The 24,703-nt window shown below is 44.0% G+C and overlaps 1 protein-coding gene across 3 annotated transcripts in view; it reads right to left on the reverse strand.

Annotated features, from left to right (window-relative positions):
- The window catches only part of TEX2 (testis expressed 2), a 117,787-nt gene that overhangs the window by 63,069 nt on the left and 30,015 nt on the right, over positions 1–24,703 (reverse strand). For 2 of the 3 annotated variants that reach the window (XM_054537257.2, XM_024234934.3), the window contains exon 2: positions 2,119–3,787. In XM_054537257.2, coding sequence (XP_054393232.2) covers positions 2,119–3,762 — 1,644 coding nt within the window. In that variant the 5' untranslated portion in view covers positions 3,763–3,787. Of the gene's footprint in view, positions 1–2,118; positions 3,788–21,858; positions 21,986–24,703 lie in introns of those variants that run through there. The other variant, XM_054537256.2, reaches the window with a different exon arrangement.

The following is a 24,703-nucleotide window of genomic DNA, read 5'->3' on the forward strand; positions in this document are numbered from 1 at the left end:
AGTAACTATAATTCCCTTCCACTAGTGTGATCAAAAATCTTTTTTTTCTTTGGGTTTCCCGTGTTTTTAAAACATTAACCACGTATTTCCTTTGAACAAGGAAAAAAGTCAATGAAATTTAAAAACAAATATTATTTTGGATCCTAAAAGAGTTCTCCTCAACCTCCGGCTTTTTTTTTTTTTTTTTTGCAATAAAGAGACATCACGCTGCCATTTTTAGAGCATTCTCATTTAAATAGATGGGAGAATAATACCTTTAATTTAACCAAGAAGCCAAACAAGCTTTGAACTTGAAAAGCTAAAGATTAAAACCAGTAATTAAGGTTCAAAATTGCTCCAGGGAAACCAAGTTCTCCTTTTCATACATCTTCTGTAACATAAGGAATTCTCCAGGCAGGTCTAGGCATGAACATTCTGCAGAGAGGTGTCATGGGAAAAGCAGGAAGAGGACACACAAAGGCTCCAAAGCCTACCTCTGTTACTTATTTTATTATTATTATTATTATTTTATTTTTTTTTTTTTTTTGAGACAGAGTCTCACTCTGTCACCCAGGCTGGAGTGCAGTGGCACAATCCCAGCTCACTGCAGCCTCAGCCCCCAGGCCCAAGCAATTCTCCTGCCTCAGCCTCCCAAGTAGCTGAGATTACAGGTGCATGCCACCAAGCCCAGCTAATTTTTGTATTTTTAGTAGAGACAGGGTTTCACCATGTTGGCCAGGCTGGTCTTGAACTCCTGACCTCAAGTGATCCGCCTGCCTCAGCCTCCAAAAGTGCTGGAATTACAGGCGTGAGCCACCATGCCCGGCCTCTATTACTTATTAAGTAGCAAGAAACCTTGGACAATGACCACCTCTCTCAGAGCCTGAATCTCCTCATGTGTAAAACTGAAAGCATCAAACTCCTGGATGGTTGTGAAGTTGAATTAGATAACTTTTATAAAGCAGTGGTCTCTAAACTTTTCTGGCTCTCCACCTTATCTTTAAAAACATATACAGTCAGCCCTCTGTATCCACGGATTCAATCAACCTTGGATTGAAAACATGAAATTAAAAAAAAAAACAACAATCCAACAGTAAAAAAGATACAAATTTAAAAATACAGCATAATAACCATTCACATTATATTAGGTATTATAAGTAATCTAGAGATGATTTAAAAGTGTACAGGAGAATGAGCATAGGTTATATATTAATACAAATACTATGCCATTTTACATAAGGGACTGAAACATTCATGGATTTTGGTATCCTTGGGGGGTCCTGAAACCAATGCCCCCTTGGATACTGTACATAAATGTGTGTGTGCATATAACTTACAAACTATATAAGCTCTAATTGTACTTTTATAGTGTGTATACACATAACCAGAAATTTTAATATGCAAAAAAAATAAAATAAATAGAAGTTCTAGGCTGGACACAGCAGCTCACACCTGTAATTCCAGCACTTTGGAAGGCTGAGGCAGGAGGATCACTTGAGCCCAGAAGTTTGAGACCAGCCTGGGCAACATAGTGAGACTCCGTCTCAATTGACAGATTAGACAGCTAGATGAATGTTTCTTCCTGCTTCCCAATGAATTGTCCCAGGGACCCCTCAGGAGGCCCAAAAGCCTGACATCTGATATGCAGTGAAAGATGACATCTCTTTCTCCATCCCATTCCCCACCGTGCAAAGGAAAGAGGAGCACCAGCAGGGGCCAACAGCTGACATTAATTTGCCTTCTCTTCTTCCTTCCCTCCTCTTGTAATTCTGGGAGTATTTAACCCTTCTTCAAGGTCTCAAGAATAGTGAACCCTAACAGATTCAGCCATTACAAATGCTCAGCAAGTAGCACAATCCAAGCAAGTTTAGAGACAGACCAGAACAGGAACTGATGTAAACACTACTCTCTAGAGTCATAGAGATCTTTCAGAACTACTTGGTGAATCTGCAAAGCTTGGGTTAGAATGAGGTTTACCAGATCAGTTGATTGGGTGTGTGGAGAATGAAGTGGCCCCAAGGTCTTAAAAACATGGCTTGTGCAAAAATCTTTAACAGCTAACCAAAAAACAAGTCAGATCTAAAATACGGCTGTATGTGAGAAGTGTGTGTACTAGCCAGCTCCCTGGGAGAGGCTTACCTTCAGTATTTCAGGTTCTTTGATATCCAGAGATCTTGTGTTCCAGTGTTGCAGATTTTTATGTAACTTGTGATATTTATGAGCACTTGGTGGTGTAAAAAACCAAATCACGCAAACCGCAGTCATGAATCCAAGGCCAATTCCCAGAAAGAGTCCACTCACATAGTGGGGGAGGGGGAGGATGAGGTACGCATAGACACACATTATAAAGAAGCCCAACGTCTTCACTGGCAATTCTGGGTGCTGCACGGCCGAGTCCACCTCGTCCTCACTGTCAAGGACCATACCATCTTCCGCGAGCACCTCTGGCTTGAGAGGAATATCTGGGAGCTTATCAACTTTACTCTCCCCCTCCATTTCCAAATCGAAGTCCTCAGTGTACAGTTCACAAAACTCTTCATCTTCTTTGCTCACTAAGGCAGACAAAGAACATTTCTCCAGAACTAGAGAACTTGTCTTCAGGCCTAAATCCTTCAGACTGCTCCCCTGGGAACTTTTCAGTTCCATCTCTCTTGCGGGCTCATCAGTGGACTTTGGGTGGTCACTTTTGGGGATGTTGGAATCACTTCCGTAGCCATCCCCCTCAGAATCACACTCCTCCTCCTTGATGCTGTAGTTGTTATTGCTTTCCAAGTGCCCGTTCAAGCTGGACAGATTGGAGAGTTCTGAAGCACTTGAAGATAAGGCTTTGGGCCTATGGCTGCCACTTTCTTCCCCTATAATTTTACTAAGGAGCTGAAAAGGCTCATAGATGACTTCTGAAAGGCGTCGCTTAGTATCTTCAATTTTAGCCTCCATTTCGGGCACTTTAAAAAAGGAACGAGTATCAGAGGGAGAAGTCAGTGGGGAAGAAGGTGCAGTTTTGGAATCTCCACCTGTGTTTCGGGGCTGTGTGAACTGCTTGAACAGGTGTAAGTTCAGTTTGGAATCAGGTGGCTTATAGGACACTGTATCCGACTCCTGCCGGGAAGTGTCCGTGGACAGAGACTTGACTAATGTCTTCATCAAGTGCCTGTGCCTTGGGGGGTGTGGGGATTCTTTTGGCTCCACCTCGGTCGACAGGGACTTCACAAGGCTCATGAAGGGTTTTGCACTGGAAAGGGTGGAGGTTGAGGCACTGGATGAGAGGATGGGAGACTTAGAAGGAGAGGACAACGGGGAAGAAGAACTGGTTTTCTGCTCAGAAAGGGATGACACACTAGGAGAGCTAGCTAAGGGCCCCGACGAAGACGACCCTGGGGACACAGCCAATGGCACTGTACTTAATACTTGTGCTGCTGGAACAGGGGACTCCAACAGCTTTACAGTGTTCTTGGAGACGGGCAAAATGGCAGGGGCCTGGGACACGGACAGTCCATCTGCCAGGACAGGCAAGGCAGCAGGGCCGGTGGGGTCATGGCCAACCTGGGGTTCAAGATAGAGGTCTTCCTTGGCTTCCAGCCCTGTTACAATGCTTTGGTCATCCAGCCCCTCCTCAAAGTACTCCCTGAACTCCTCCTCCTCTTCCTCCTCCTCCTCGCCGGATGCCGAGAAGTGAATGGCGATGGTGTCTCGGGACACAGACCTCTGCACGTGCACTTTAGGGGCTGACGGTTTTGGCATGTCAGTGGTTTTCTCGGCATGGCGACCATACAGACTTGTCATTGCCGGCTTCACAAGGGCTCAGGCTCTGTGAAAACAGTGAGAAAACCAGAAGTCAGAGAGTAGTTTCTCCACAGGAGACACTGTCATTCGCAGATAGGAGCACAGATGAAGCTGTTTAAGTGGTGATTATGCTTTTACTTGGCAGATGTCCACTGTTTTTCACTTCATTGGGTTTAATGGTTTAATTTTCACTAAATTCCAGTTAGACATTCTCTTTTATGAGCAAACTACATAACCAATGTTATAAATGCCATACAATCTGTCTTACTTCACAACACCTGAGTAATCGTTTCCTCCCTTTTAACTGGTTAATTTCTACCAACAATTCTCTATCTTAAGCCTTGAAATACCTGAACAATAGATGTTACCAGCATTGCTTCAGAAGTCCAACAGGATACAATGTAGCATCCTGTTGAGTTTGAGGATCTTGGAACAAAAATTTCACTAGGGGTCTTCTAGCTGTAACAAGCTAACGCAGGAGGGGTATTGCGTTCACTGCAATTTTCACAGCAATCCTAACAATTATTTGGCCTGCATCTCCCAACTTCCTGCTATTGCAAGTAAGTAGCAAAGTATCCAAATGTGGAAATCTGTAAACTAATTGCCATGACCTGTTGGCCTCCTCAAATGGTAGGTACCATAAGACCAGAGTATTTAGGCAGCCATGAAGACATGGCCACGTTCTGAGGCATCAGGATAAAGCAAACATATTTTAAACTGAATGCAAGATTCACATGTCAGGAAAATGAAGTATCACTGCTGTAAACCACCAACAACCAAGAACTCTACCAAGGACTGTGGTGAGAGACGTGGAAGCTATGCTTTCTGCCCTTCTGGAGCTTAATAGCTGATTGCTCCTTTCTGGAGCTTAGCTGGAATGAAGTCAGAAGCCTGAAAAGCTGGGCAGCAAGACAAGATGCCACGCCCACCTTGTGACATGGTACAGTCATCTCTCTTTATTCACTCATGGCCCATTTACTGGGCACTAGCCCTAACTACGTAAAAATTAAGACCACACCTGGACAGAGACCATGTAAAAAGAGCCAAGACACAGGGCACACTTCAGGAGTTCTGAGGAGGATGACACCAGTGTGGGAGGTGGGACACCCAACGGGTCTTTGGAACTGATGGGTGAGTTGTAGTGGGATGAGCATGATTAGGCAGAGGGAAGGGACAAGGGCATAAAGATGGCAATGGGCATGGTGTATGCAGCCGCCTGGCTCTATTCTGTTTCCAGGACAGAGGGTGAGTGTGGGGAGCAGTGGGAGGCCATTGAGACAAAAGGGGCATCATGGGGCAGTGGAAAGAGCACCCAGCTTGGGCCCAGGACATAGGGCTTCTAGTACTTGTCTTTCTACAGCTGACTCTGTGGGACTTTGAACAAGCCAGGGCCTCTCGATGTCTCAGTATCTTGGTCTGTAAAATGGAGGTAGATCTACAGTCCTTTCCAAATTTAAAACGCTACACATTTATGTTTACAGGTGACTGTATCCAACCCAACACAATACACTTACAAGTAATCTACCGCAATCAACATTATGTGGCTTGCTTATTTCTTTAATTTGAAGAGCTCCTAATTTAAGCCTTCTGCTAAATATTCAGGTTCAAAATGCTGGCAACTGATATTAGCAACAAGAGAAATCATAAAATGGGTAGGGGAATAGGGGCGTTTGGGAAACAGTGATCCTGGATCACTAGAAGGAGGAAATATTCCAAGGATGACAAGAATTACATTCAAGGGCCGAGCCGCAACATGGACTCAAGCTGAAACTACACAATTTCAGTATCAAATATTTGAGAGAAGTTACTCATAAAAACTTTCACACACAGTTCTGTCCAGGCTCATTTGTGACCCTCAGGCTTTCCTATCCTCAATCCAGGAAAAGGGAATGATCTCTATCCACCAACAAAGCAATTTAAATCCAGGAACTGGCAGCAGCCAGAAAAACACAGCCTCGGGTCCAGGACAATCCTTCCCTGTTATCTTAAGCTAAGGAGTTTGTAGGCTTAGTAAGAAGAAAAACATCAGAAGCAACATATGTTTTTCATTTAACTATCACCTAGTTTTATAAGGGCAATTTAAAAAGAAAATTATAGAGGTAATTTAAAAAGAAAGTTTGGTATTTGATAATTCTCAGTGGGCTGAAAAATTCATTTAAGTTGCTTTCATAACATAAAATGATGATATGTAAGGCTCTGCTGTTCTGAGGCTGCTTCACCCACAATGGTGGCTGTAAATGAAGGTAACTGTGGGCACAAGTCCAAGTACAAAGTGCATGATTTTGAGGTTGAACAGAGTGAATCGGTCCTTCAGGAACCAAGACAAGAGTGGAGAGGCCCGTCTGCAGTTGAGGGTAAGAAGGCCTGGGAATCCAAGGGCAAAGTTAGGCCCAGCCTAGCGCCAAAGGGTGAAAACAGCAATGCGTTCAGAAGCCTGCGGTCTCCGCAGTCAGGCCAGGCCCCAGGAAACAAAAAGCTGGCACCTGCTCAGGAAGCAGAGTTATTTTTTGTGTGGAGGTCACCACGGCCCTGCTTGCCTAATCCTCCACACACTTGGGCCCCCTGACTGGCCAGGTAAAGCGACCTCTGATCAGACTAGGCGGACCCTAGGCCCCAGGGAGAGCTAGGTGTCAGGTGGCCAGATGGGGGCAGGCTCTGGCTCACTGTTGTTATTGTCCTCCAGGGCTCACTCAGACAGTGGCCTCAGAGGTTCACAGTAAATGCCCCCAAACCCACACTAACCAAAGCCTGGCTCCACTTCTCTAGATTTTTACTAAAATAAGCCACACGAGGCCGGAGCATCACTACTGCTCTTTAAATACAAGAAAATGTCCAGGCCGGAGCATCACTACTGCTCTTTAAATACAAGAAAATGTCCAGGCTTCTGTTTGCTCATCTGCAAAATGAGGGGATTAGGCTAGATAAACAAAGGCTGCTTCCAGGCCCCAAACTGCTGGGTAATTGAGTGTGCTAGAACCAGAGACCATGGTTTGGGCTCTAGACAACCTATCAAGTGGTCACTGCCTCTGCCTCCTCCTGGGGACCACTTCAAGTTCCCTTTTCTCTCTGTCCTCCCAATGGCTGGCTGCTAAGGCCAACTGAGCCGACCCTCCCACAGCCACAGCCATGCAGGACAGCCAAGGCCAAGAGGAAGGACCTGACTGACACCCACGAAGACTACATGGTTTGTCCAAGGGCACAGCACTGACAACATGGCCTTCCTGACACTGAGGCCCGATGCTCTTCTGCTGCAGCAGGGTGCCTTTTCAAACATGCCACACACGCTCTTTATTCCTGCTTTGTCCCAGCCTTTGTACCTGCCCTCTGTGCTCCATCTTGGACAGCTCGCTTACAAGCTAAGACCTCAGTTCTCAACCAGCAGCATGTGACTGGCCGCACTGAGAAATGAAAGGTCTCATTATCCATCTGACAATCTGGTACCATATAAAATGGCTAGCCTCCTGCCCTCTACTCCTGAAACTCAATTATACCCAGGCTCAAAAAAAGAGACAAGCTTCTCTCGAGCCCTCAGGAACTGAAAGGCCAAAAAAGAAAGCTTCCTTCTCAACAGTCTCTTTTTCCCATAGTTCCAGCAGACTACAAAGCCCTCGGGTTTTAACACTGACCCCCCAAGCCTTGTGATGGGAAGGGGGGCTGTAGCTCATGTTGTCGCCAGGCTCCCATAGGTATGATTTCGTGCTGGAGAGGTGTTTAAGCAAAAGTCTGACATGATCAAAGTGGTACACAAAATTAATCACGTCCCATCCCAGAATGGATGAGGGTGGCAGAGGCAACATGGAAAAACAGGTCTGGAGTCTGGTGTCTGGGAAGGCAGGCTCCATTATCAGGCCCACAATTCTGCTGAACACAACTAACAATGAATACATTGAGAAAAAATTTCTGAATGGCTGGGTATGGTGGCTCACACCTGTAATCCCAGCTACTAGGGAGGCTGAGGCACAAGAATTGCTTGAACCCATGAAGCAGAGGTTTCAGTGAGCTGAGACTGTGGCACTGCACCCCAGTGTGGGTGACAGAGTGAGACTCTGTCTCAAGAAAAAAAAAAAAAAAAAAAGTCTGAAAGGCTTTGAAGCTTCAAGAACTGAGCAAGGAGTAACAGTGCAGAAACTAAAGAAAACAGGAACCCCGAGGTATGAGCTCTAGAGAAGCCACCTTGCCCTCAAGCACTGGCCTAGCCTAGTTTGGCAAAGGACACTTTCACTTTTTTTTTTTTTTTTAAGACAGAGTCTTGCTCTGTCACCCAGCCTGCAGTGCAGTGCAGTGGTACAATCTCGGCCCATTGCAACCTCCGCCTCCTGGGTTCAAGTGATTCTCCTGCCTCGGGCTCCCCAGTATCTGGGACTACAGGCACCTGCCATCACACCTGGCTAATTTTTGTATTTTTAGTAGAAATGGGGTTTTACCATATTGGCCAGGCTGGTCTTGAACTCCTGACCTTGTGATCCACCCATCTTGGCCTCCCAAAGTGCTGCGATTACAGGCGTGAGTCACCACACCCGGCAGCCTTTCACTTTAACAGCCTCCTGAGCAGAAGTCAACATCCAGGGCTGGCCAGCATGGAACACCAACTGGAGACTCTTTCTCAAGGAGCTGGGACCCCAAAGGACTACAACTACTAGGTAACAGGTGAACCAGAAGCAAACCAGGCCTCACTTAGACTGGAGGCCTAGGTTTACCTCCTCTGAAAGAACCAGGGAATCTCAACCATGAGCTTCTTTCAAGGTGGTCTTGGACCAGAAATACCTCCAGGGACCTGGCAGAAGAAATTCTCTCCCCACGAAAGCAAAGCACTTTCACCCGAAGCCTCCAGTTATTCCTAGAAATACTTTCTCAAATACAATGAATGGTAAGCACATAACCAAAGGTAACCAAGCAGACAAGAAAACAAGACCAAGGGACCAGCAGAAATAGAATATAACAGAAAAATAAGGACTTCAGATAATGGAATTATCAGGCATAGACTTGTTTTTACAAGTATGCATCAAGATGAGTTTAAAATATCTACAGAGAGTCCAGGCATGGTGGCTCATGCCTGTAATCCCAGCACTTTGGGAGGCTGAGGTAGGTGGATCCCTTGAGGTAAGGAATTCGAGACCAGCCTGGCCAACATGGCAAAACCTCATCTCTACTAAAAATACAAAAATTAGCTGGACGTGGTGGCGCATGCCTGTAATTCAAGCTACTCAGGAGGCTGAGGCACAAGAATCGCTTGAAACTGAGAGAAGGAGGTTTCAGTAAGCCGAGATTGGGCCACTGCACTCCAGCCTGGGCAACAGAGTGAGACTCCGTCTCATAAAATAAAATAAAATAAAATAAAATAAAATAAAATAAAATATCTAAAGGGAGAATCACAGGCAAGCAGACCAGTTTTAAGGCTATTCTGGCAGCCTAAGCATGATGTAAGAAATGCCTAAACTAGAGAAGTGGATGTGGAGCTGGCAAGAAAAGGCAGATGGAAAGAGAAGGAAAAGAATGAAACAACAGGACCAGATGGAAGGTTGGAAAGGAAAAGAAACATGAGGAACAGTCCAAATTGACTTAAGTCACTAAAGAGGTAAGTCTAGTTCCTGTGAAGGCAGGCAGGGGAGATGAGGGACGTGGTACGCAGGTAATGCTCCTCCCCTCCCCCACTCAGAGACACATCCTAGTCCCTAGAACCTGTGAATCTGTTACTTCCCATGGCAACAGAGATTTTGCAGATATGATTGAGATGGAAAGATTATCCTGGGTTGCCTGGGTGGGCCCAGTATAATCACAAGTGCCCTTAAAAGATAAGAGGAAGGCAGAAACTCAGAGAAGGCGATGTGAAACAGAAGCAGACATCAGAGTAATGAGAGCAAGGAGCATGAGCCAAGGAAGGCAGGTGGCCTATGGAGGGGAAGAAAATATCTGCAAATCATTTATCAGATAAGGGGTTAATATCCAGAAAATGTAAAGAACTCTAATAACAAACAACTTGACACCTCATACAAAAATTAACTCAAGATGGATTAAAGACTTAAATGGAAAACTCAAAAACTATAAAAACCCTAGAAGAAAATCTAGGCAATACCATTCATGACATAGGCACAGACAAAGATTTCATGAGGAAAACGTCAAAAGCATTTGCAACAAAAGCAAAAACTGACAAATGGGATCTCATTAAACTAAAGAGCTTCTGCACAACAAAATAAACTATCATCAGAGTGAACAGGCAACCTACAGAATGGGAGAAAATTTTTGTAATCTATCCATCTGACAAAGGTCTAATATCCAGAATCTACAAGGAACTTAAACAAATGTACAAGAAAAAAACAGCCCCATTAAAAAGTGGGCAAAGGACATGAACAGACACTTCTCAAAAGAAGACATTTATGCCGCCAAAAAAACATATGAAAAAAAAGCTAAATATCACTGATTAGAGAAATGCAAATCAAAACCACAATGAGATACCATCTCATGCCAGACAGATGGCAATTATTAAAAAGTCAAGAGAAAACAGATGTGGTGAGACTGTGGAGAAATAGAAACGCTTTTACACTGTTGGTGGGAATATAAATTAGTTCAACCATTGTGGAAGACAGTGTGGCAATTCCTCAAAGACCTAGAACCAGAAATACCAGTTGACCCAGCAATGCCATTACTGGGTATATACCCAAAGGAATATAAATCATTCTCTTATAAAGATACATGCACACATATGTTCACTGCAGCACTATTCACAATAGTAAAGACATACAATCAACCCAAATGCCCATCAATGATAGACTGGACTAAAAAAATGTGGTACATATACACCATGGAATACTATGCAGCCACAAAAAGAAATGAGATCATGTCCTTTGCAGGGACATGGATGGAGCTAGAAGCCATTATCCTCAGCAAACTAACACAGTAACAGAAAACCAAACACTGCATGTTCTTACTTATAAGTGGGACCTGAACAATGAGAACATATGGACACAGAGAAGGGAATAACAAACACTAGGGCCTGTCAGGGGGCAGGGGGCAGGAAGAGGGAGAGCATCAGGATAAATAGGTAATGCACGCAGGGGTTAACACCTAGGTTGACAGGTGCAGCAAACAAGCATGGCACACATTTACCTATGTTAACAAACCTGCAAGTCCTGCACATGTATCCTGGAACTTAAAATTAAATTACGTTTTTAAAAAAATGGGCAAAGGACTTGAAGAGATAGTTCTCCAAAAAGATATACAAATGGGCAACAAGCACATGGAAAGATGCTCAACATCACTAGTTATTAGGAAAATGCAATTAAAACCACAATGAGATATTACCCCACGTCCATTAGGATGACTACAATTTAAAAAGAAGAAGAAAAGAAGTGTTGGCAAGGTTGTACAGAGATTAGCGCTTTTGTGCACTATTGGCAAGATTGTAAAATGGCGCAACTGGTATGGAAGTTTCTCAAAAGTTAAAAATAGAACTACCATATAATCCTCCAATCCCACTTCTGGGTATATATCCAAAAGAATTGAAAACAGGGTCTCAAAAAGATATTTGCACACCCATGTTCACAGCGGCATTTCAGACAATAGCCAAGAGGTGGAAGCAACCCAAGTGTCCACCGACAGATGAATGGACAAATACAAGGGAATATTATTCAGCCTTAAAAGGAAGGAAGTCACATGCTACTACAAGGATGAACCTTGTGAAATAAGCTGACTAGTCACATAAAGACAAATACTGTATGATTCCACTTACAAGAGGGATCTAAAGTAGCCAAATTCATAGAAACAGAAAGGAGAATGAAGATTACCATGGGCTGGCAGAGGAGGAAATGGGGAGATGTTGTTTAATGGATACAGAATTTCAGTTTTATAAGATGCAAAAGTTCTGGAGATTGGTTGTATAACAATGTGAATATACTTAATACTACTGAACTTAAAAATGGTTAAGATGGTAAAATTTTGCTATAGGTATTTTATCATAATTAAAAATAAAATTTGAAGGCCAGTATATGTGCAGGTTAGTTACATTTTAAAAAGCAAAAATTGGCCAGGCGCGGTGGCTCACGCCTGTAATCTCAGCACTTTGGGAGGCTGAGGCGGGTGGATCACGAGGTCAAGAGATTGAGACCATCCTGGCCAACATGGTGAAACTCGTCTCTACTAAAAATACAAAAATTAGCTGGACGTGGTGGTGGGCACCTGCAATCCTAGTTACTCGGGAGGCTGAGGCAGGAGAATCGCTTTAACCTGGGAGTCAGAGGTTGCAGTGAGCTGAGATGGCACCACTGCACTCCAGCCTGGCAACAGAGCGAGACTCCAACTCAAAAAAAAAAAGGCAGAAATTGGAGGTCAAGATGGGAAGACTGCTTAAGGCTAGGAGTTTGAGACCAGCCTGGTCAACAAAGGAGACCCATCACTATTTTAAAAAATAAATAATATAAAATTTTAAAAGATTTCACTCTTCAAACAAAGAAATAATACTCTGAACTACTTATTATGCCAACGAAAACAATTCTATTCAAAAACTTCACATTGTTCTTTAGTGTTTACACTATAGTGTGGTTAAGTTCTAAGATAATAGATGTAGCTCCCCCTCCCCCTCCCCTTTCTTCGGTCTCCCTCTCCTTTTTTCGGTCTCCCTCTGTTGCCAAAGCTGGACTGTACTGCCGTGATCTTGACTCGCTGCAACCTCCCTGCCTCGGGCTCCTGTGATTCTCCTGCCTCGGCCTGCCGAGTGCCTGGGATTGCAGGCGCACGCGCCGCCACGCCTGACTGGTTTTTGTATTTTTGGTAGAGATGGGGTTTCGCGGTGTTGACCCGGCTGGTCTCCAGCTCCTGGCCTCCAGTGATCTGCCCGCCTCGGCCTCCTGAGGTGCTGGGATTGCAGACGGAGTCTCGCTCACTCAATGCTCAATGTTGCTCAGGCTGGAGTGCAGTGGCGTGATCTCGGCTCGCTACAACCTCCACCTCCCAGCCACCAGCCTTGGCCTCCTAAAGTGCTAAGATTACAGCTTCTGCCCTGCCGCCACCCCATCTAGGAAGTGAGGAGCGTCTCTGCCTGGCCGCCCATCGTCTGGGATGAGGAGCCCCTCTGCCCGGCCAACCCGTCTGGGAAGTGAGGAGCGCCTCTGCCCAGCCGCCATCCCGTATAGGAAGTGAGGAGCTTCTCTGCCCGGCCGCCCATCGTCTGGGATGTGAGCAGCGCCTCTGCCCCGTCACCCCGTCTGGGAAGTGAGGAGCTTCTCTGCCCGGCCGCCCTGTCTGGGAGGTGAGGAGCGCCTCTGCCCGGCCGCCCCGTCTGGGAAGTGAGGAGCGCCTCTGCCCGGCCGCCCCGTCCGGGAGGTGAGGAGCGCCTCTGCCCGGCCGCCCATCATCTGGGAGGTGAGGAGGGCCTCTGCCCGGCCGCCACCCCGTCTGGGAGGAAGTGAGGAGCCGCCCATCGTCTGGGATGTGAGCAGCGCCTCTGCCCCCTCACCCCGTCTGGGAAGTGAGGAGCGCCTCTGCCCGGCCGCCCCGTCTGGGAGGTGAGGGGCGCCTCTGCCTGGCCGCCACCCCGTCTGGGAGGAAGTGAGGAGCGCCCCTGCCCGGCCGCCCTGTCTGGGAGGTGAGGAGCGCCTCTGCCCGGCCGCCCATCATCTGGGAGGTGAGGAGCGCCTCTGCCCCGCCGCCACATCTGGGAAGTGAGGAGCGCCTCTGCCCGGCCGCCCTGTCTGGGAGGTGAGGAGCGCCTCTGCCCGGCCGCCCTGTCTGGGAGGTGTACCCAACAGCTCCGAAGAGACAGCAACCATCGGGAGCGGGCCATGAGGACGATGGCGGTTTGGTTGAAAAGAACGGGGTGGAAGTGTGGGGAAAGGAAGGAGAGATCAGATTGTTGCTGTGTCTGTGTAGAAAGAGGTGGGCATAGGAGACTCCATTTTGTTCTGACTAGGAGAAATTCTTCTGCCTTGGGATGCTATTGATCTATGGCCTTTCCCCCAGCCCCGTGCTCTCTGAAACATGTGCTGTGTCAACTCAGGGTTAAATGGATTAAGGGCGGTGCAAGATGTGCTTTGTTAAACAGATGCTTGAAGGCAGCATGCTCTTTAAGAGTCATCACCACTCCCTAATCTCAAGTACCCAGGGACACAAACACTGTAGAAGGCCGCAGGGTCCTCTGCCTAGGAAAACCAGAGACCTTTGTCATGTGTTTATCTCCTGACCTTCTCTCCACTATTATCCTATGACCCTCCCATATCCCCCTCTCCGAGAAACACCCAAGAATGATCAATAAATACTTAATTAAAAAAAAAGATAATAGATGTAAATGTATTTATGCTCCCATACATTTGGGGTGGGGCGGGGGTGGGGCGGGGGTGGGGTCGGGGGAGGCTATCTAGAGCCAAATGCTTTCTAAACCTTAGCCTTGATCAGGTATGTTTCCAGAAAGCAGGATGTCTCAAACTCTTCTGCTGATGGGTCCTTCCTAAGGTCTTTGCCAGAATCCTACTTTAAGGTTGCTATCCCTTATGAAGAAGTTCATCTCTCCCATTAAGACTGAGAAAGCCTCTAATAAGGGCTTCTCTCTCCAGAATTTATGTAGGATTCTGTTCTATCTAGTTTACAAATTAGTAGCTGCCATCTAACTTGAACTCATAAAAAACAAAGGCCTCAAACTGGAGCCAACTGCGCTCTATATCAGTGGAGTCAGAGTGAGCATACCAAACAGCAGTGAAGTTTATTTGCTTTCTAGTCACCCAAAAAGGTCATCAGCATCAATTAGGCCATGAAAAGCCAATCAACAATAAATCAGGCTGTATAATAAAAAATGAAGAGCCATTTCAAGATTCAATATTAGCATTTATTAATTCCAAGATAATAATAACCTCACCGAATCTGGCTTTTTTTTTTTTCACTTTTATTCTTTGGTCTCATTTTCTACTAATAACTGCCCTTCCTAGCTCTATCTTTCACAATCCTGGGGTCCTAGAATCAGAGCCATAAAAAGAGCAGATGGTTCCTTCCAGGCCACTCAATTATCACCAACACGTGTTTGTTCATAGCAAACACACGAGGCCAAATAGTAGTGTAGCCATTAATATTATTTACTTCCAATTAATATACTAGATTAGAGGAAGTACTGGAGGAAGGAACGAGAGACAGGGTAAGGCAGGGAGGGAAGAAAGCGAATTTCATTGAAAATGGAACTAGCCTCCAGGTACAGTGTACAGTGAGCGCGGTAACATGGCATCTTTTTTTTTTTTTTTTTTTTTTTTTTTTTTTGCGACGGAGTTTCACTCTTATTGCCCAGGCTGGAGAGCAATGGCACGATCTAGGCTCACTGCAACCTCCAGCTCCCGAGTTCAAGCGATTCTCCTGCTTCAGCCTCCTGAGTTGCTGGGATTACAAGTACCTGCCACAACACCTGACTAATGTTTTGTATTTTTAGTAGAGACAGGGTTTTACCATGTTGACCAGGAGGCCGAGGCAGGTAACACAGCATCTGAAGGGGCAAGCCTGGTGTGGAGTGTGCTTCCTTTCTTGGGACCATCCCTAATCCTTCAAGGTCATTATTCACATTCTTTGTCTTTGTAAAATTCAGCCTGTTAGGCATTTGCTACCTCTGAACAAGCTTGCATTTGGACATTTGATGTATGAGTACCATCTGCTAGCTTGGGTTATGTCAGTCAACAGTTTCAATCCAAAAGCTCCTGGCAGAGGAAAAAAGGCAAGCTGCATTCTATTGCAGAGGATGTCTTCATACCTCTTACCTGTGCATTTTTTAATAGGAGTTGGTTTTGTAAAAAGGAGGGAAAAGGCTATAAGATTCTGTATTTTTCTGCCTTGATGCCACAGAGCAAAACAGTGAATCTGGTCAAAACCAACCACGGCAGGAAGGTCTGATTTAGCTTACAAATCTCAAGTACATCTTAAGAGCTATCCCTTGATTCATTTAAATTCAATGAAGCAGCTGAGAACTGCCAGCAGCCATTCTAATCTGTTAATACTCCACCTCACAAACAAAAATCAATATTACATTGTAGATAATGAACTAGCTCTAGCCTTAGTTTCATTTAAAGAAAAGAAAAAGACAAGACTATCTTCAGCACTGGCAAGAAACTTGGAAATCCTTTCCCACTACTTATTAGGTTCCCAGGCCCCTACTCACCATCTCTTCCGACCCAGCAGGGTCCTGCACCACCACCAACACAGCACAGGGTTTAGATGAAGAAACTAGCAGGCCCACTCCCTTCCACCACCGCATAGACCTTTTACCTGCCATGAAGAAAGCCCACTCTGGGAAGAGTGCCACATCCCAGAGGAAAAGGGGGTTCGAAAGCATCAATACAATTAGAATTTTGCTTTATAGATTGCTAGACAGTTCAAATAACAAAATCAAATTCAATTCACAGTAACTCATTGAAAACCAGGTCATGCGTTCAGCACAACCATACAAGGCCTGTGGAGGTTTATAAAAAATAATAATGGGGGCATGCACAGGGGAAAACTCAAGGAGACAACACATAGACATCAGAAAATGACATCAATATGTGGTCACAAAAACCCTAGAATAAGTAATGATAACTCAGGACAGGTGTGTCCTAAACAGATGGTACTCATCAAGTAAAGAAGTCTGGGAATAACTTTTTTTTTTTTTTTTTTTTAAGCAGAAAAGCCATCTATGTGTCTTAGAAGGAGGATATGTAGAGAAGAGAATATTGCAGGCTGGGCACAGTGGCTCAAGCCTGTAATTCCAGCACTCTGAGAAGCCGAGGCGGGAGGAATGCTTGAGTCCAGGGGTTCAAGACCAGCCTGGGCAATACAGCGAGACCCTATCTCTATTTAAAAACAAACAAAAAAAGAATATTGTGGATATGAAGCAAAAGCACATAGAAGGGCACTGAGATGGGAACAAGGCAGCTACATAAGAGGGACGCTACGACTGTTACCTGAAGCTGAGGGGTGGTGCTAGGGGTGAGGAAAGAATATTAATATTTGAGTTCAGGAGCAGGGAATCAATTGTTCCAAACCTCTAAATGTGCTTGAATTTATATTTAAATCTTAAAAAGAAAACCTTTCCATGTACTTTTCACCAATGATTCCTAAACCGTAGGCTCTTGAGAAATTTGAAAACCAGGTGTAAGCATTTTTCTTCAGGGGAATGAATGCCTGGAAGCCAAGAGAGTGTGGTGCCGAAAGCCCAAGATATGAGAAGAGTGTGTTGTGGCTGTGTCACAAAACAACACATTTTTCTTTTCTTTTTTTTTTTTTTTTTTTTTGAGACAGAGTCTCGATCTGTCACCCAGGCTGGAGTGCAGTGGCAAGATTTCAGCTCACTCCAACCTCCAACTCCTGGGTTCAAGCCATTCTCCTGCCTCGGCCTCCCGAGTAGCTGGGATTACAGGTGTATGCCACCACAACCAGCTAATTTTTGTATTTTTAGTAGAAATGGGAATTTGCCATGTTGACCAGGCTGGTCTTGAACTCCTGGCCTCAGGTGATCTGCCTGCCTTGGCTTCCCAAAGTGCTGGGATTACAGGCGGGAGCCACCATACCTAGCCAAAACAACACATTTTCAAAAGCTGATGCTCATGGGGTAAAATGTTAACAACAATGCACATTTGGGAAAGGGTTTAAGATTCCATTTTTACTTTTGCAGCCATTTTAAAGTTTGAAACTATGTCCAAATTAAAAACAAAAGCAGCGTTCCTAACCACTGTTTGGCTTTGGGGATATCATGAGAGCTGCTCCCCTCCTGTCCCTATTGGCTCTACCAGTTGGGATTACCAAGCAGGGTTCCAGGCAGTAAGAGGAGAGAGCTGAAGTTTTACCATTCCTTAAATTCTCAAGCTTCATTTTGAAATAATACAGATTCTCAGGAAGTTGCCAAAGTAGTACAGAGAGGTTCCATGTACTTTTCACCAATCATTTCTAAAATTTTAAAGGCAAACCTTGTAAGTCAGATAAATTCCAAGCGGTTAAGAAATCATGTTTTTAACTTTCATACAATGTAAGAAAAATGCGTTCCACCTGGCAGAGTAAAACTTCCCCTTAGAAGGACTTACAGTCTTTCTTAAGGTCTTTCTTTAGTGGGCAAATTTAGGAAGGCATCTTCAATAGATGTCTCCCAAGTACATGAACAGGCAGTTCACCCAAAAGTTCAAATGGCCAAGAAACAAATAAAAAACTCAACCTTACTAAAAATAATACAGAATTGGAAACAAACTGATGAAATAATTTCTCTCAATTATTAAAACATGTATGATGCTAGCAAGGGCACAATGAGACAAACCCTCTCTTGCACTAATGGCTGGAACATAATTAGCAAAAACTTTGCTGAAAACTGGTATTAGAAAATTAGTAAAAACTTTTCTGTAGTATAAAAAAATGATAAAATATTTATAAAAAATAATGGGTGCATCCACAGGGAAAACTAAAGGAGACAACACATAGACATCAGAAAATGACATCAGGCCGGGCACGGAGGCTCACGCCTGTAGTCCCAGCTCTTTGGGAGGTCGAGGCAGGCGGATCACAAGGTCAAGACATCGAGACCATCTGGGCTAACATGGTGAAACCCCGTCTCTACTGAAAATACAAAAATTAGCTGGGCATGGTGGTGCGTGCCTGTAGTCCCAGCTACTCGGGAGGGTGAGGCAGGAGAATTGCTTGAACCCTGGAGGCGGAGGTTACAGTGAGCTGAGATCCTGCCACTGCACTCCAGCCTGGTGACAGAGTGAGACTCCATATCAAAAAAAAAGAAAAGAAAATGACATGAATATGGGGGCAAAAAATCCCTAGAATAAGTAATGAAAACTCAGGACAGGTATGTCCTAAACAGATGGTACTCATCAAGTAAGTACTCATCAAGCTGACAACAATGTACAAATGTCTGCACTGGGCAAAAAAAAGGAGAGGGTAGCAATAATGCTCATTTTCTCCATATAACAGGCTTAACAGTAATTGTTATTTGCTAATTTCAGGTATTTCCAAATACTTTTGTGATCTGGAAAAAAAATTATATGTAAACACATGTCAATCTTTTAAAAATTATTATAATCATTATCCTCAGAATATAAAATTGCCCTAGCCAATCCTCTATGCCTTACCCACAAGAAAACTAAGGCAGAAAGACTCATTTTTATTAAATGAGGACACACTGTATGTATGTATGTATGTAATCTGCTTTTATACTCAAGATTACACACTGAAGTAATCTATCATTAGCAAGGCCTTTAGTTTGAGTTCCACCAACTTGGTAGCAGTCTGGCCCTCTGGCAAATCATTTACCCTAACCAAGGCTGAGTTCCTTTTCATCTGTAAAATGGGAATGGCGTCTGACTGTTCAGAAGATTAAATGAAACAACTTAAGCAAAGCACTAAGCATGATCCCTGGCACAGAGCAGGCCCTCCCTGATTGTTTACTGTTCTTATAAGCATTTTCTCAAATCAAAGATTATTTCATGCATGATTTTTAATCGCTGTATAGGATGAATATTCCATAATGTAATTCAAGAATACCACTTGAGTTTCTCGTTACAAACAAGACTGCAATGCTGCACATGATGCTATAGATAAACCTTTGACTAGCTATAGATAAACCTTTGACTGCCCTCTGGTTATTTCCTTAGGAAATATTTCTAGAAGTGACATGAGAGAGTTGAACCATATGTATACATCTTCACTTCAATTAAAAAAATATAATTTCAAACTCATTGAAAAAAACTTCAAAAACAGATGTAGAGGAAAAGTGAAATTTTCTCCTCCTCCCTGCAAAATCAGTTTCATGGAAGACAATTTTTCCGTGGACCAGAGGCAGCAGGGTATGGTTTCGGGATGATTCAAGTACATTGCATTTATTGTGCATTTCATTTCTATTGTTATTACATTGTATATAATGACACAATTCTACAACTCACAATAATGTAGACTCAGTGGAAGCCCTGAGCTTGTTTTCCTGCAACTAGACAGTCCAATCTGGGGGTGCTGGGAGACAGTGACAGATCATCAAGCATTAGATTCTCATAAGCAGGGGCAACCTAGATCCTTTGCATGCGCAGTTCACAGTAGGGTTAACACTCCTATGAGAATCTGTGCCACTACTGATGTGACAGGAGGTGGAGCTCAGGCAGTCATGCGAGGGATGGAAAGGGGCTATAAATACAGATGAAGCTTTGCTCACTCACCCACAGCTCACCTCCTGCTCTGCTGTGCAGCCTGGTTCCTAGCAGGCCATGGACCGCTCCCTGTCTGTGGCCCAGGGGTTGGAGACCCCTGGTTTAGAACGTATCTTTCCAGACCTTTCATAGGCATTTTGTGTGCATACAAAAGGTAGTGCGCACAAATAAAGTTGTTTTTGTTTTTACTTTTAAATGAGATCATACTATACAAATTGTTTTGCATTTGTTTTTTACTTACTATTTCTTGGACCACCTCCTATGGCCTATACCTATGGACTGACAGGTATACACACACACACACACACACACACCCCCACACACACACACCTTTTCTACACAGTAAGGTATTCCACCATTTACTTAATCATTTTTTTATTTGATAGAAATTTGCAGGGTTTCCTGTTTTCACCATCAGAAACAATGCTGCCTTTAAAAGCTGTGTTTCCATATAAATCTTGTGCACAGAGAAAGTCTATCTGTAGGATGCATTTCTAGAGTGGAGTTGCTGGGTCAAATGAGGTACATATTTAAAATTCTGAAACTGTTTGCCAATTTGTCCAATTTACCCTCCTAATTAACACTATAAAATGTCCACCTTGAACCCTGGTCAAGACTAAATATTATTTTAAATTTCTGCCCATTCAATGGGCAGGGAAAAGGTATCTCAATGCTTTGATAGTCACTTCATACTTTTCCCTCATTTGCTTCTCTTCTTCTGTTAACTGGTCATTCATATTTCTTGCCCAAGGACTTTTGTTATTCACTTCTTTATCAAGGATAGTCAATACTTTGTCCATTGTATGTGTTCCAAATATTTCCTTCCATCTCTGACTTGCCTTTTAATTGTATGGGTTTGTTTTTTTTTTTTTTAATATACAAAGTTTTACATTTTGAGATGTTGAAGCTCTCTTTTTCTTTATGGCTTCTGGATTTTTTTACAGCTTCCTGATGAAGCCTTCCCATTCCATCAGCATGAAAACATTCGTCTTTGAAATCTTTTTAGAAAATGCTGACAATAGTGTATATAACACACATAACACACATATTGCTCTGTTTCCTATACAAGGATCTAAATTTTAACTTTGGAAAAACTGACTGATATGGACAATCATTTCTCTGTATTTTCTAGCTATAATAAACTGTAAAGCATTGAATTTATTCCCTTCAAACCATATTAGGAAATGAGACAACCTAGCTTACATCTAGGTTGATCACTGGCCATTCAGCTTCTTCATGTGAGGAATGTATTTCAGATTAATTCTTCAAAAACTGAGAAAACTCTTTGAGAACTCAAAAAAATTAGCCGTTTCCCCCAGTCAGAAACACTACTTTTCATACAGGCATTAGCAGACTCAACCTTGATATAGGGCAGTAAATTTGCTAAGTGTAATCTTACATCAGAATTTTATTTATAGGTAAGGCATCTGAGGCCCAAAGAAGATAAATTTTTTAAAACCAGGTTTAAGATGTGTGCTTGCATGTGTGCATATGTGTATGTGCATGTATGTGTGCACACGTGTGTGTAGGGGAAAGAGTGGGACTGAGGGAAATAAGAATTGATGGGAGAAATAAGAGAAGGCATGGTGGAAGGTTTCTCAGGGGCCCCATGTGAGCTGGCCCATGGAGACCTGACAAGGTACCCCACCGAGACAAAATGGAGAGGACATTCTAAGTGAAGGACAGAGCAGAAGAAAAGGAATAGAGGCAAGAAACCCAGAGCCATGTTCAAAACTGGCAAGGTTAGGAGATACCAGTTCCTGGCATAGGCATGGTCCTGACCTGGCCGGCTGGCCACCTCATGGTTCCCTGAGGAGAACCACTTGCCTATAGGCCCTGAGGGGGAACATTCCCCACCCAACTCTACCTCTGTTGTGGATCAGGCCAAGAAAGGATTGCCCAGTGATGAGACGATTGGGATTCAGACAATTGTTCAGTTAGTAGTAAATCAGTCATTGAAAATACAGACCGAGTGAGGCCATGAGGCAGCAGAGAGAGGAGCTCCACGGAGGACCACAGCCCTCAAATGGCCCTCAATTGACAGTGACGGAGTTCCCCACTTCACCTTCCTGAGCCTGGGGTTCTGCTGTAAACTGAGGGAACCTTCCTCCATTGTCTTCAAGGAATTTTCCAGAAGGCTCTAAATTCTATGAGTCTATGACTCAATTTCCATGGAACAGAACATACTTGGAGTCCTACTTTTCTCTTTTTTAACAAGAGAAATTCTTGGCAACTGTTAAAGTCAAGCAAAGGAAACCAGAGTGCACATCAGCTGACTAATGTGCCTAAGGCAATTAAGTCAAAATATTTTTCAAATAGTATTCAAACAGCTCATCTCCCATTAACAAATACTTCTAGACTTCCCAGACTTGTCTTGCTCAGCCCAGCTGTAGAAACATCCCTTATGTTTGCTGGCCATTAGGTGGAGAGTTTCCAACCTATGAGAATGAGCTGCAGATCAGCCGCACCTGTGTGTGCTCAGGCACCAGAGGACAGGCGTCAACTTGGCCTCCTCAGCAGCCCCTATCTTTCCCCCACCTACTGCCAAACAGTACAGAAGGTGACTCTGAGGCTGCTCCTGCTCAGGCTGTGATGGGGTTGAACTCCATGGGGCTCTCTATCCCAGTGCTTCATTAGTTCTTACTCTGTACAAACAGCACCCAAGCACCACTTCTCAGCCTCATTAAGAATCTTGAGTCTCCCACCAAGTACCGTATATGTGCTTCAGGCAACCCTGTGTGGTCACTGTTGTGCCCATTCAAGTCTGAAAAACTTTGAGGCTGACTGAAGGACAGAACCAAAGGAGAGACTGAATGCAGGCTGGCCTTTCACACCACTCTGCTCTAGGAAAACTAACAAAGCCTCATGTGGACAGGACCGTGTCTGGGGCTCCTGTTCGCCGGCAGCATCCACTCTATCTTGTTTCAGTATTAAGCTTCTGTCACTTTAATGCATATTAATAGATGTGTTTGTCATTATTAAGGTGGAAGGTGGTTAGATCTCTGAAGGGAGGTGAGAACTGAATAGGTCCTGGGGTACAACACAATTGCACAGAAAACCTGGTTAAGAACTCAAACTCTGAAATTAAACAGACCCAGCTTTGGATTCCAATTCCACCTCTTATCAGTGTGTCACCCTGGACAAGCTATGGCAAAATGCCTCTTTTTCCTTACATATAATGCAGATAATAGTGCCTATCTCATAGGGGCTGCTGGGAGAATTAAGAAATAACACTTAACATATGTAAGCTACTATTATCAGCATCCACAGCAGGTGTGAGCACATCTTTTTATCTGTGCCCACTCGGCCTGTGGACTCACCGGCATGTTATCTGGGATCAAACAGACAGCTTGTTTCCAGCCTTCTCTAATCACCAGCACTGGACTGTCCTGACTGTCTGACTTTAGGTTTAGTTCAGGCAGCTGTGACCATTAAGAATGACACAATGACAATGTAAAAATACGTATTGTACATATACATCGTAATACAAAATGAAAAGGCAGAATTTCGGATGATGTACATCACCTAGGTAAATGAACACAACAGGATCCTAGGAGGCTTATAGAGACTAAGTATTAATAGTTGGTGTTTCGTGGTGAAAGAGTTATTGGTGTTTGATTTCAGTGAAAAGCTGATGAAAAAGGATCATTTTAAAATGAGAGCTGTGGATAAGATCTGTAGTTTCATCAACCTCTTTTTTTTCTGTCCCCTCCCCATGTTGGCCACATGTTTTTCAATATTCTTACACTGTTTACCAGTAAACTGATTAATTCTGTGTATTATTCTTCCATTTCAATACTGATCCAAATTTTAATCAACAATCCATATTTATAAGCGGTTCATAATGACATTATAAAATCAAGTCACTGCCGCAGGTGTGATAATAAGCATAGCTGAGTAAGCAAAAAACAATCAGTGGCTTCATTTCCATAGTCAAGGGCACTCACATTCAAGGTCAACCTCATTCTAAAGGTAGTGGAAAGTGAGACCTGGTACCAGCTCTAGTAACAATGTCTACAGTTAGACCAATCCTGTGTCAGAAACTCCTATTATGTCATCCACAGCCAATCAGAACATGGAGTCAGCATGAAACCTTCCATACAGGGTTGCAATTCCAAACAAAATCAAGGAAACTTGGTGGTTTGGGTAGCTTTTGTATTTTCATCCTGGGTAAATGCATAGTTTCTGTTAAGCCTTTTCAAATGCTGAAAATGGCCCCTGGTTCCCATGGGTTCCTTTGCAAATGGCATGAGTCCAGGTCAGCTCCACCTAGCAGACTGCTGGTGAGACAACTGATCATCCCTAATCATTACCTTCTTAATCACAGTTCTAAAAAGGCAGAGGCATTTGGGATTGAGGGAAGGGTTAGTGTACCAGAAAATCCTAGGAAACATCTTCAACACACAAATGACCCAGCCCACCTCTATCCATCTTGAGGCTTATCATGATTGAAGAGTTTCACAACTGATGGATTGGAAGACATTTTTTTAATTCCCCAGTCATCATAAGCCTATATGTGCACAACCACACACACAACTACGCCACCCCCAAACACACACACATACCCTGCCCCAGGGCCCACCCTGGAACTGAGATTCACTGGTGTAAAACAACTTGGACCATTAGGAATGCATTACACTTTAAAAACACACATGCGGCCTCGTGTGGTGGCTCACGCCTGTAATCCCAGCACTTTGGGAGGCCAACGTGGGTGGATCATGAGGTCAGGAGTTCAAGACCAGCCTGGCCAAGATGGTAAAACCCCGTCTCTACTAAAAATACAAAAAAATTAGCCGGGCGCGGTGGCAGGCACC

Source organism: Pongo abelii, chromosome 19 (assembly GCF_028885655.2).
Source record: "Pongo abelii isolate AG06213 chromosome 19, NHGRI_mPonAbe1-v2.0_pri, whole genome shotgun sequence".
NCBI lineage: Eukaryota > Metazoa > Chordata > Mammalia > Primates > Hominidae > Pongo > Pongo abelii.